Below are 13,713 nucleotides of genomic sequence, written 5' to 3' on the forward strand. Positions count from 1 at the left end.
ACAGTATATGGGAATTATTATAATGTTCATTTTTAATAAATTATTCCCGTTAAATTTAACTTGAATACATCTTTTTTGGGCTTTTAGACATGTGCGAGAAGCGTTGACCCAGGAACCACTTAAGTCAGTCACATGCCGTAATGCATGGCATATTCTCACTCTCTCCCTCTTAAAATCATCTTTCCTGTACGCAGGAGATACACTTGATAACTGCATTGTTTATCTTGTACACTGTTGTGTTGCCAGGAGCCCAACTGGAGCACACAAGAGAAACCTCTGGAAATGTCGATGCAATCTATGCCAGAACAAACTGGAAGCCGCCGCATAAACAACCCAATCATATACAGTATTCACATATTCTGCTATTTGTTTATTTTGAGCAGCACATCTTCTGTATAAACCAGCCTGATCGGAAATAGGAAATTCCTTCTCTATCATTTAGTCAGTATGACAGCTGACAGACTTAATGCTATCTGTTCTTCTCTTCCTTACGTAATGCATAGCGTCTTAAGAGAGCACCCACCCCCCCAAAACACACATTGTGCTTCATTCTGTGAATACTGATCTGAAAGCATTCTTCCCATTTCTCTCTCACACTCTGTCACATTTTATCTCCTCTCACACACTATCTCTTTCTGACTTCATCCAGGCAGGAAAAGTGAAGGTGCAGGAAAGACAAACCAGATAAAACCTGTTTATTTACTGACGGACATCCACATTTGGTGCTTTTTGTCCTTTACACCCAAACTGTTCACAAACTCTGGTTGGTCCTACCCAGCAGTTTGGTGATCACATAAATATTAAAACAAACAAAACAAACTTTAAATTGTCATTCAGCAAATTTCATAAATTAAAGAGGGATGTCTGTCATAGTTTAAGAAATTAAAATCTTGGGGAAACAAAAACCGTCAACAGTTATCTTTAACATGTCCAATGGCGCCAAGCGATCTGAGCGGGTTGCAAATTTCCCAGACTTTATGATTTTTTGTAAATCCACGAATGTCATCTTTGTGTGGAGCAAAAATTAAGAAAAGCTCAACTTTAAATAAACGATTAGTGATTGCAATTCAGGTTTCAAATATAGTTTGTCTACGTCAACAAATTTACATATGCAAATAAAAAATATATACTGTTTGTTTATATTATATTAACTAAATACATTACAGACCTTCCTCAAATACTTTTCATTTCAGCAAAATTAAGCAGGGTTCTGCACCAGTGGGAGTGGATACGTCGAGATAGTTTTGTTGCTCATTTGTTCATACTTTTTCAGAGATTCACCAATAAAAAAACAGGCAGTTATTAAACACGTTTTATAAACCTTTTATGTTTTCAGGCTAATACTGCATAATTCAACTTTCATCTTAAAGGGATAGTTCACCCAAAAATGTCACAATTAATACACCATGTTATTATTTCAAACATCTTTCTTCCACAGAACACAAAAGAAAAATGTTGGTAACCAAAAACCATTGGTCCCCATTGACTTCTATTGTATGCACACAAAACTAATGGTCAATGGGGACCAACCGTTCTCTGTTACCGACATTCTTCAAAATATCTTCTTTTGTGTTCTGCAGAGGAAAGAAAGTCATACAGGTTTGAAATGACAAGAGGGTGAGTAAAGGATAACATCATTTTCATTTTTGGGTGAACTATTCCTTTGTCGTTTTGAATGTGAAAATGTAGCCTAATTTTGCACGTGTCATATACTGTACCGTATCACTTTTGTCACATCATGGACAGAATCTATGGGATGGACTTTATAGATCCAGAAGCAGTTCACAGTATGAAGGTGTCCAGATTGTTCTCACAGATCCTGTGAGAAGCGAGACACGATAAGGTCTTGATCTGTGTTTTCTTGATGATGTCACTATGATGGTCCAGCGGTGGGCCTGTTGATCAACTTCCGAATGTCTTTGTTCAGCTGCTCATTGCGTGTGAGGGCTTCGTCCCTGGTGCGCTCTGCATTGCGCAGTACATTTTCTAATGCGGCTTTAGAGTGTCGCTCTGCCTCCAATGCTGCCTGCAGCTCTGCCACTGTAGCGACCAGCTCTCTGTTCTTCTCTTGGAGACTGAAAATGTATACACAAACACACACATACGACCAATTATATAACAATAATTCCTTCTGATTGCTCATTCCAATTCTTCAATAATCCCCACACATCTGGGAATTGTAATGACACTGCATTACTCATTCTGGCTACTTTGCTACTTAAAGGTGGAGTAAGCAATTTCTAAGAAACGCTGGTAAGAATCAAAATCACTTTGTAAATATTTGTTAGATGTCTGTTCTGTCGTGTGTGTTGAAAAGGATATAGTGTCTTTACATAGACCTGGCTGTCTAAACAAAAACAAAAACTAATCGGACCAATTAACAAAAAAACATAACATTCGAAGCCAGTTAGCAATAGGGGGCGTATAGAGTCTGCCATGCGGTTTCCGCCATGGTTTAGTACATGCTTATCAGAACATTAGTACACAGCGACAATAAACAACAATAGATTAAACAAAGATTATTGAGAAAAGCTCAGCAAGCATGCAAAGGTGCAATACTTGGAATTTAAGAAAGCAACAGACTCGATTGAGTGTCATCTTATATCTGTTGCATTTGCACTACATTAATATTGAACTTTTAGGTGCAATGAGGTTTGTTTTTGATACACTTGTTTACTTAGTTACCCTCACGTGTTGTCAACATTTGAAGGTTTTCACAGTCACTTCACCTCTTTTTGGTTGTTGTTATCTGTTAATGTGAACTGTATGCATTTACCTCACTGTGTTACATGATAAACAAACAAAGAGATACAGAATTGAAGTACTTTTTGTCATGTATTATGGTAACAGGTGGTATGTAAAAGCAATAAGACACAGGCTGTGTTGTATCGTGATGAAACAGCTCTAGCCTCGAGTACCTTATTGCATTGATAAAACTGTTACCACGCAATACAAATATTAAAGCTAAAAATACGCATCAATGCAACTTTCATTAAGTAAAAGTACTAAAATCCTTCCTTCCGTTGGAAAAAATAGTCCCTGACCGACTGTGAACAACAACAGAATCCCTGCGTCCCAAATCGCCTACTTCCATACTATGTAGTAGGTGAAGATAAGTACATAAATAGTCATAAATAGTATGTCCGAAAATCGAAGTATGCAAAAAACAGTAGGCGAGAAATACCCGGGTGGATTCCGCCAATATTTGTGAGTGTGCATCGGATGGACTCTTCTCTATCCCATGATGCCAAGGGAGCTGAGCAACGGTCAAATTAAGATATTCAAATACAAATAGCAGAAAACTTTAAGGCAGATGTCCGTTTACAAATGTAAATATCCATAAATTAATTTCTCATGACTAAATTATGTTTTTACCAACGCCTACGTACAGGTTGTTGTTAATACATCATAGGTCAAAGATCATACGGGTCACATGGCGGATGCAGTATGTCTGAAATGTATTTGTACTACTTCCACGTCATAGCTATGCTTATCTACTGACCAATCAGAAGCAAGGACTGGAACTAGCAATCTTACGAAACAAGAGAATGCAAAAAAATAAAGAATAATGAATATAACGTTATATTTCCTAGTTTTTGGTTTCATAACAATGCTGCGGCACCTGCTTCTTTGGCCCCTGATGCCCAAAGTGCCCTTCTCACGAATGGATGGAGGGGGACCCCACTGCAAAAATTATATGGCCAGTATGTCCATGGCCCCACCTATTTTAGTGTAGTGGTACCTACACTAAACAGTAACAGAAGTGATGCTTCCAAGCACTACTCATTCTTGTATGAGCTAAAAATGAGACAACAGATGTAAATTTGGTTTGGTTCATACCTTCTGATGATGTGCGCTGTGTCTGTGTTTTCTGGTTGTCCTGCATTGCTTTGCTGAAGAGCAGTGCCACCATCAACCGCTGTTGGTTTTTCTCGTCCCAAATTTGGCACGCTCGCCTCTTTGCTCAGCCTAGGCTCAGACAAGGGGCCTGTGCTCTGAACCAGTGCTTTTGTATCTGTCTCTCTGATTACACCGTCTGTACCCGTTTTATTCAAACCTTGCTCCTTTTCCACCTCCGCTTTTTCATTTTTGCCTTTCTGCCCTCCAGAAAAGATCGTCTCTTTCTGGATGTCGAGGATTTTAAAGATGTCCTCCGAGAGTGTCTTTTCATCGCTCTCGTTAAAGCTTTCCTGAAACCTGCTCCAGCGTTCCCAACGCGGTTCTCGGCCCTTTGCTGGACAGCCCAAGCTGGGTAGAGTTTGCGTCCGCTTTCTGGGGCTGCCGGTCCATGAGTCGTCGACGGGGGAAAATGGAGAGGAATCATCTGCATCACCTGATCCAGCTTCTGATGGCCCCACGTCTCTGCACTCATCCTCAGGTGTGTCCGCTTCCTCCTCCTCCGGGGACTCAGAAAGAGATGACACCTCACACTTTAAGAAGGAAGTGATCCGTTAACATATGAAGGTGCGAAAGCAACCTGTGAAGTTTCTTAAGAAGCGTAACCTTGACTAACAGTAAAAACCACATGACCGCATTCAACAAGATCTCAAGTCTGGAGACAGTATGCCAACAGATTTAAGCAGCTGTTGGATCAGCGGATCGTATCGATGTACTGTACAGTATGACTGACAACACAATATTGTTACAGAACTGAATTCACAAGTTTTTTTTGCGATTCATACCTCAGCAGATTCCCAGCCCACAAAACTGCGAGGGTTAGTTGTCTTCTTGCTCTTGTGTTTCTTGCTGGGAAGTGGAGAGGGCAGCTTATCTTCAGAGGGTGGGAAGAGCAGCTCATGGTGTCTGATCATCACCGTCATTACCTTCTGTATCATGGGAGTTCCTGTGTGTAAAGAACACGCAAAAGCACTGATCTTTACAACAGCAATGAAATGTGTTAACCAAAAACCTATAAAATATCCTTACTAAAATATACAGCCACGGAAAAAATGAAGAGACTATTTCAAAATCAGTGAACTATTAACAATATTTCTCCCACATTTCAAATAAAATATTGTATTTATTTGCAGAAAAGGAAAATTGGAGAAACAGCTCAAAATAACAGAAAAGACGCTCTTTGTTTTTTTCAGATCTCAAATACTGCAAAGGAAACAAGGAAACAACTCTATGGTGGCCGAGAACTGTTAGGTTACACGCATTCTTCCAAATATCTTTCTCTGTGTTCAGCAGAACAAAGAAATTCATACAAATTTGGAACAACTTGAGGGTGAGTGAATGATTACACAAATTTTCTTTTTGGGTAATGATTACACATCATTTTCTTACATAGCAAGATAACTGACCCTTCATCATGCTAAAGGCGTCCTCCACCTGAGGTTTGAATAGGTTCACTCCCATCACAGTGGCCAGATTCTCCACACTCATTTTGTTCACCTTTGAATTCCTCTGGACCTCATAAAGAAATCTGGAAGAACAAATACAGGGTTGGGACGAAATAAAATGAACACCCATTGTAACGGGTTCATATTATTTGCGTAGGATACTGTGGAAAACATAAACATTGCTGTTATTTTGTTCTGTATATCATCTAAGTTGCATGGCAAAAGGGTTTTGAACAAAACATCTAGAAGTACTTAGCACAAGAAATTGATCAAATGTAACTTTTACTGAGCTTATTTTTCATCTGCATATGTTTTGCTGTCATTATCAGTGTGTGATTGATACCTGCAGATGTAACTCAACAGGTTGTAGTTCACTTTTGGCAGAAAGCTGATCTGTTTCTCCAGTCTCTCTTTACCCTGAAACAGATCAGGTTGTGATGAACAGGAAGTCCCTGAGTCATTTCTCATCTGATACATCGTTTTTGTAAATATGCTTCGGTTTCTTACTGCTGCAGTGGTTGCGTCCAACAACAAAGTGCTGTCCAGGAAATCCTGATACTGGGTCCACGGTACAACAGGCTCGGGAAGCTCTCTGAGGTACAGCTTGAGTAAGGACGCCACAGTGTGGACATCTGTGTCACTGCAGGCAGAAGGTGGAAAGTATTAACTTGATAGTCACTAAAGATACAATCTTTTCATCTTGATTTTAGTAAGAGATGTTTAATAGCAGTTTCGAGCGCAAAGTGAGTTGCGTTTGCACGAGTGCGTGTTGAGTAATGAGAAGATCTCTTTCAGTCAGGACAGGATGTGGCTCACCCACAGATCATCTATGTGTGCCATGTTCCTCTGAATTATCGTACTTTTGTATCTCTCTCTCTCTCTCTTTGCTTAAGTTCAGACTTTCTAGGTCAACCTTCTTCTACCTATGCTACTTCCTTAAAAAAGCTGTGTGATTCACCATAAATGGTCATGCACAGTGTGGTTATCCACATTAAAACCTTATTCGTGTGTATACTGCTAAAACAGAAGCTTGAAAACCATTATCCGCATTAAAACCTTATTCGCGTGTAAAACCAAATTGCATGCCAAACATACAAAAAATAATAAACCTCGATAAACGATTATCTTGATTATTGGTCACTTATCATTCAACAGATACATCTGATTTTAAGCAAAACTAATATCTCACTTCCAGGAATTGTGCCCCTAGATTAATTTGAGATTATAACTAACAAACAAGAACCTTGTTAGGTATGTTACCATGCATGGTAATACTATGATTTTGGACATGATAACAAAATAGTATTATTTAAAGTAGCCGGGCATACTTTAAATATCATGGTAGTCTACATAAAATAAACATGGTATTTACACTTTATACCATTACAGGTACATCTATACATTTGGGAGACATTTTTATTTTAAAAAAGTGACTTACAGGGCATTAAAAGTACATTTCTATCACACACATTTTTTTACCTACACCACACTCTTAAAAATAAAGATGCTTCGCAATGCCATAGAAGAACAAATTTGCCCAGTTTCACAGACAAGGCTTAAAACAAGTCCCAGACTAAAATGAAAGTTTGAGCTGTCTTATCTGAAAATAACTTGCCCAAAAATCTTAAAACATGTCAATGCCATTGTTCTGTCTCAAGATGCCCACCAGTAATGTTTTTATCTAAGGCATTTTATTAAAAGCGACTTAAATGTACTAATTTATCTAAGGCATAGTCCTAGTTTAAGCTAAGCCTTGTCTGTGAAACTGGGCCATTTTGTCTAAATGGTTCCATACAGAACCTTTAACATCCATAGAACCTGTTTGTTTCACAAAGGGTTCTTTGTGGCGAAAAAATTTGTATAAAGGTGTAAGAGATGGTTCTTTAAAGAACCTTTGACTGAATGGTTCTTGTGAAACCAAAAATGGTTCTTCTATAGCATCGCATATGTGAAGAACCTTTTAAGCACCTTTATTTTTAAGAGTGTACCCCATGAATCGACAGGAGGTGTAAACAGTTACCTGGGGAACGAGGGTCTCTCTCCGGCATCAAAGGCCTCTCGGAACTGCTTCACCTGGTTGTCCTGTCCCGGTAAGCGAAAGATGCCCTCTTCATTGAGACCGTGCTCTCGGATGAATTCTGCACACTTCTCCACCAAGATGGGCACCAGGTGTGATCCAAATTTCTTCTCGTACTCCATGATGTCTGGTAGACTCTTTCCAAATACTTAGAAAAGACAAACGTACAGTAACTCATACATTACTAGAATATTATAATAATCCATACACAGATGCATCCAATTACAGCTGTTTCTTTATTAATTTGCATTCATTGTAACTAGGGATGTAACAATATCAAAATCTCACTGTACGATGATACCTCGGTATAACACCCACGGTACGGTTTCTATTGCAATCTTTAAAATGACAAATGATGACTTGGAAACGCGCCAAAAGCATTCTATTTTCTTTATCCTCTGATCATAACTGATGCTTAGAGGTATGAGTTATAGTATTAGATGGGTCAAATGACCTAAAAATCCCTTTTATAAAATAAAATAATTGCACCAGATGGACCTAGCCATGGGTAACATCTATATTTTTTCTAACATTCTCTATGTTAGGCCTGGCAGACCTATCCATTCATACAGTCAGGTGACCACGATAATATTGAGACAATTTTGCTATTGCGATAACAAGATATAGATAATATTGTTACATCCCTAATTGTAACATCAGGGTTCCCACGGGTCATGAAATTTCTGGAATGTCATGGAATTTTAAAAGGTCTATTCCAGACATTGAATGTCATGGAAGTTATATATGTTTTGTTGAAGTCATGGAATATCAGGGATTTTTGTTTGTCACTTTAAATTTTCGTTTCCATTTATCAAAATTAAAATTTTCTATACCGTATTTTTGTGTTACTGTGTTAACTTCAGCGCCATTTTATTCCCTTCCCGCTTGACATGCTAAAAATCGAACTAAGTATGTGATTTGCATGATTGAAGAAATGTAATACAGTTTATGTAATATGTCTTTTTGAAAGAGTTTTCTCATTCATTACTGTCTCAAGCAAAGACAGCGCAGCTTCAAAGAGACACGAGCCAATAGCGCTTGAGCGTGAGCTCTGTCAGAGCGTTTCATTGGTTGAATGTACTGAATGAACACGCCCTTCACTGAACGAACGGGTCAATTGAGTCAAAATGAGACTGAATGAACTGCTACATGTCGTTGATGGTCTAATATTCTCTGTGTTGCAACAATGCATATCCAGTAGTTACTCAACTTTTCTGAAAAATAAAGGTAATGACCTGGTTTCATTTAATTCCGAGGTAAAGTAAATGATGTCGAAACAGTTAAATCTTTGTATGGAACATTTAATTACACCAATTAAATGAGTTAATCCAGGTAGATTTTAGTAGACTAATATAATGTAGATTTCGTCGACTAAAAATAGACTAAAACTATGATAAATTGGGATGACTAAAACTAAATTGCATTTTAGTCAAAAGACTATGACTAAAACTAAATCAAAAATTTACTGTCAAAATTGACACTCAGTGGCAAACCTGCAGTACAGCAGGTTCAGTTAAGCCTTAAAATGTAAAAATTCTTTATTAAGTTGTATGTGCAACAAAAAAAGTTACTGAAATTGTGAATATTTTGAAAATAAATGTTATTTGAATTTCAGTTTCATTTTTGAATTTTGTTCAAAATAACGAGATGTGTTTCGTATCGTGAACCCAGCATCGAGATATGTACCAAATCGTGAGCTGAAAGTATCGTTACACCCCTACTTCAAAGACATTCATTCATTATAGGTCATGGAAATTCCGCTTTTTAGTCAGTGAAAGTCAGGGAATTTGACATTTGGCTTAGAGTGGGAACCCTGTAACATTTATTGAGAGTAAAAGGCTTGAATCCAATTAAAAGATATATTGTAAGGAGAATGAAATTCTATAGTATGTTTATACCTCCACTGGACCGAGATCCAATGGTTTTGCGAATGGAGCGCACCCACTCCTCCATCTCACTCTGACTAGTCGCCATGAGAACATACGCATCCCGCTCCCGATCTGTAGTGCCACCTGCAGAATCAGGGAAACTGTGACTTCAATATACAGTATAGTAAGAATAACAAATCAAATAAAAAAAAATTGGTAATATATTTCTCTATAACCAGTCTACGTAGATAATCACCTTCAATGCAAACAACAAGTGCAATGTTCGATTTGACTTAAAGAAGACTCACCTGGGATGATCTCAAACAAGAATTTATCATCTGCATTTGATGGCAGCTCATTTACTTGGCATGAGAACAAAGGGATGGTTCCCTGAGGTGAGAATGTGGGTGTTATATTCAGTGGTGAATTAATGTGAATAAATGTTATCAGTAGTGATTTTTAGACCATCTGTACAAAACATCTGTGTTAATATTGTTTGTCTTTTTAATGAAGAACACAAGATCTTTGGGACATTTTCAATATTTCTGAAACTTGTGTTAAACCTTCAATTCAACCTTTTATTATTTAGTATTTTAAATGTGATGTTTAGTGTACACAAAAAATATATATTTTATTAGAAAAATGCAAAACAAAAACTCCTGTTTTGGGCCACATTGTATTTGACAGACAGGACCGGCATTGACTTTGCGATCTGACATCTTACATGCAGACACAAGAGAAACCAAAGCAAAATAAAAATCCTTCATATGAATGAAATTTAAATGTATAGCCATTATTTATACAGTATATATTTGTGTTTCTCATACCTGAAGAGCACTTTCTTTATCATCTTTATGATACGTGAGGACGTTTCCTCTCAACACAAAGAAGCGTAGCTGCCAGTTCTTCACGAAAGATCTTTGCTTCTTCAGCCAGCCTGTCTTCAGAGGTTTCTCCATTGATCTCCTAGATCCAGTGTGAGTGGACCCAGGGCTTCCTTCCCCTGGAATAACACTCTTAGATCGAGCTGGATGGAAAAACAGCGACAAGCAAATAGAAACTAAGACATAAATACGGCCAAGAGTCAGAGACGATGATCACTGTGCTTTGTGAAAAAGAAATCACCCGTCACCGAGTTTTAGCGAGTGTATTTTTATAACATGAAAGTGTCACCAGAGTGGTAACATGTTGACCCCAGAAGCTTCCTGCATGACAAAAACTCATTTGATTGGTTGTGGATGTCTTACTCTGAATGTCTTACTAACAGAAGAAAAGTAATTCTGTGTATTTTGAGCAGTAAATGAACTGAAACAAGTTCTAAAGGTTAATCAGCAGGTCAAATGTTTATTATGGGGCACTGACTCATTCAAATCATGGGTTTGAGAACTGAAACATCCAGCATGCTGAACATTGTACTTTAGAAGACCCAAGGAAAAGAGCTGTCAGTTTGTCTTGACTATAAACTTTGATAGTGAACTTTGGAAATATATACAGCAAAAAAAAAAAACTAACAATGTTACACATCTCATATACCATTTTATATTACAAAACTAAATACCAATATAAAATAATAACATATTAACATAGTTTGAAAACTATCACTTTACGTTTACAGAATTTTCACATATTTTTAAAATGTGGAAAAAAATGTCAAATTACAGGAATAGACCACAAATTAACAAGCTGGATGTAAAATAACATTAAAAACCATTTACTTTACAAAACATTTTATATTAAGTTTTTTTTCTGGTCCCCCAGCAGCTGGAATATTGCAGGTTTTTACAGGTATTTTTTACAGAACACACACTAATGAAATTATAAGGTCTCAGCTGGAGAAACATCTAAGAAAGACTTGCCCAGTCACCGTTTGTTCTCAATATAATCTTACTGTCATAAAGAAAAAAAAACGAGATATAAGAGATGTCATCTGCGATTTGGTTTTCCCACGAGAAAGATGAGCAAAAGAAGAGAGCCGTGTGACCGAGAGATGCAAAATGGAGGACTGAAAACTGAATTGCAGCTGGGAAGTAGAAAAGAAACTTTGACCATCTATCACTATATTTGTTTTGATAGTTCCTATCAGCACTCAAGATAGCAAAAGCTGCATACTGAAATCACAACCAAGTTTTTTTGATAAGCAAGCAAATGCACATTAAGATACAAACAAGCAGCCACAGCTGTAGTTGAGCTGTAGTTGATGAGAGATGATGTCGCAAACATTGAGCAGCTTTAAGCTTTTGCAGTTGAATTCACTGTAACTCATTGAGCTGAGAGGAAAGGGCAGAAGAGAGGGAACTTTCCGGGGTAGATAAACAGGAAGTTACAGCCTCATCAGCCACAGGAAGTAGCTTTTCTGTAAGATCCCCACCTAATGTCAGCCTTTTTGGTTTATTTTAAGAACATCATCCCTGATGGAGCGCACGGCTCTCTTCTATCTCCTGGACCACGGGCCCACACACAGTGCTTGGACACAGACCTCACCCATTTCTATGACACACGTTGGGATCAGGGGAGCTTTTATCGTGGTGAAGCAAACACAGAGAGCTCAAACTCCCCGTGAAATAACAGCAGATATGCAAAGAGACGTTTGCGTCAAGCCTGGCAGTTTTGCGTCAGGCGTAAGCGTTTGACATGTTAGAAGACAGTGGACCCAGTAGGCCTTAGTAAAATGAGGACACCTTTATAAATGTGCCTGGTGTGCATCTTAAGACAAAACAATGGCACTGAGTAAGTTGTTTTCAGCTGAGACGCTTCAATCATGCATTTTAGTCCGTGAAACCAGGCCATAATAAACATGAACAAGCCTTACTTTTCTAGACCCTTGTCCTGTCATATCCATTTAATTCATGTCCCATTATATCTATATGAAATACCGTACTCTTTTCCTGTACGTTAGCATTATTTACTCACCCTCATGTCATTCCAAACCGTTAACTTCTGCAGAACACAAAAGATATTTTGAAGAATGTTGCTTACAAAACAACATGGCTTCCATTGATTTCCATTATGGACAAACCATCCACCCCCCCCCCCGACATTTATTGAATTATTTTCTTCTGTGTTCCACTGAAGATAGAGTCCTGCAGGTTTTGCAATGAGGGTGATTAAATGATGACAGGATTTCTATTTTTGGTGAACTACCACTTTCAATACGCTGCTTAAATAAAAACAACTTGCAGTTTTAAACTGATGCTGAGGATGAATGCGCCTTCCTGTCTTTACCAGATGAGGACGGCACGCAGAAGAAATCAGAAGTGCACTGCAACTCCAGCAGACGTGCACATGATTCAGAAACACCGCAAATCACCATTAAACTGTCACTGGTAATACTTGATTTATGCACATCATATATTATAACTGCTAAAAGATTTCTTTAAAACCTCTTCAGCATGTATTTGAAACACCTGGAGGCTTCATTAGATCAAGGTCTATTTCGATCTTTTCACATTTAATTCACAAAACGCAAAAGAATGTGACAGTTCTTCAAAAGACTTACAAGGGAATATAGCTGTATAACATTGTGTAAATTAGAGGTCTGATATAATGCCTACATCAATTATAAAGTCTGTACCATATGTCATAAATGTCTCATTTGTAATATCAAACCTTCAGTTTAAACTACATACTGATGCCAACCCGTCTGTTTAGTCAATTTAATTTCACATAAGATAAAACCATCCCAAGGTCACACACAAGCCATGTACAAACCTGACCTCCCAAAAGTGGGCCTGTCTTGTCAAAAGACCAAATACAATCAAACACACAGTAACCCATCCACCTGGACAAGTCAAATTTCTATAACATAGAACAGAAAGTGACCCAGAGGTCAAACACACTGGTACTCGCCTATCTTGGAAGTCTCCGCTCTGAAGGTGCTGAAGTCCCAGTTCCGAGGTAGTCTTAAAGACATTTCTTCAAAAATAGCAGAAATTACACGCATGTAGACACACTCGCACACATTCTTTCTTTCACATGCACCCACGCGCACAATACATTCTTTACAGTCAAACCCACTGCTTTCTACTTCCTTCTTCCTCTCATCTGATTCTTCTTTTTTTTGACACTTTCAAACACGTCGTATCTTGCCCCTCCACTTGCCTGCGGGCGCAGAGTTGTACAAACAGTTATTTAGAAACCCTTCAACCTAGACGGTTTGTCAGACCGTAACATCACAGTTAGATGGAGCAGAGAAGAGCAGCGTTGTCACCAATTCGCATCCACAGCCTTCGTATGCTGAGGAAGTGAGTGGCAGTCTCATGAAAGCCACAGAAAACCGATAGAGATGGACTTTCTTGCAGATGACAAACGTGCACCTCGATCGAGGGTGCCCGAGGTCTTCACAGGCATCTGTCATTCTCGTGAAAAGATGCGGGAGCGTAGAGTTTCCATTGCTTGGAGAGCAAAATGCGAGGTTTACATGCAAAAT

General features: G+C 38.3%; 1 protein-coding gene across 1 annotated transcript; it reads right to left on the bottom strand.

The window, feature by feature from the left end:
- Window positions 1–668: 668 nt before the first annotated feature.
- Window positions 669–13,696, bottom strand: arhgap25 (Rho GTPase activating protein 25). The gene is made up of 11 exons (XM_057351978.1): window positions 13,134–13,696; window positions 10,115–10,314; window positions 9,596–9,677; window positions 9,318–9,431; window positions 7,363–7,567; window positions 5,850–5,982; window positions 5,686–5,759; window positions 5,304–5,425; window positions 4,683–4,843; window positions 3,841–4,430; window positions 669–2,075 (listed from the first exon to the last, which is right to left on the bottom strand). The coding sequence occupies exons 1-11, from the start codon at window positions 13,225–13,227 to the stop codon at window positions 1,874–1,876; spliced, it is 1,977 nt and encodes a 658-aa protein (XP_057207961.1). The 5' UTR covers window positions 13,228–13,696; the 3' UTR covers window positions 669–1,873.
- Window positions 13,697–13,713: the final 17 nt, after the last annotated feature.

This window comes from Triplophysa rosa, linkage group LG2, assembly GCF_024868665.1.
Source record: "Triplophysa rosa linkage group LG2, Trosa_1v2, whole genome shotgun sequence".
NCBI classification, from domain to species: Eukaryota; Metazoa; Chordata; class Actinopteri; order Cypriniformes; family Nemacheilidae; genus Triplophysa; species Triplophysa rosa.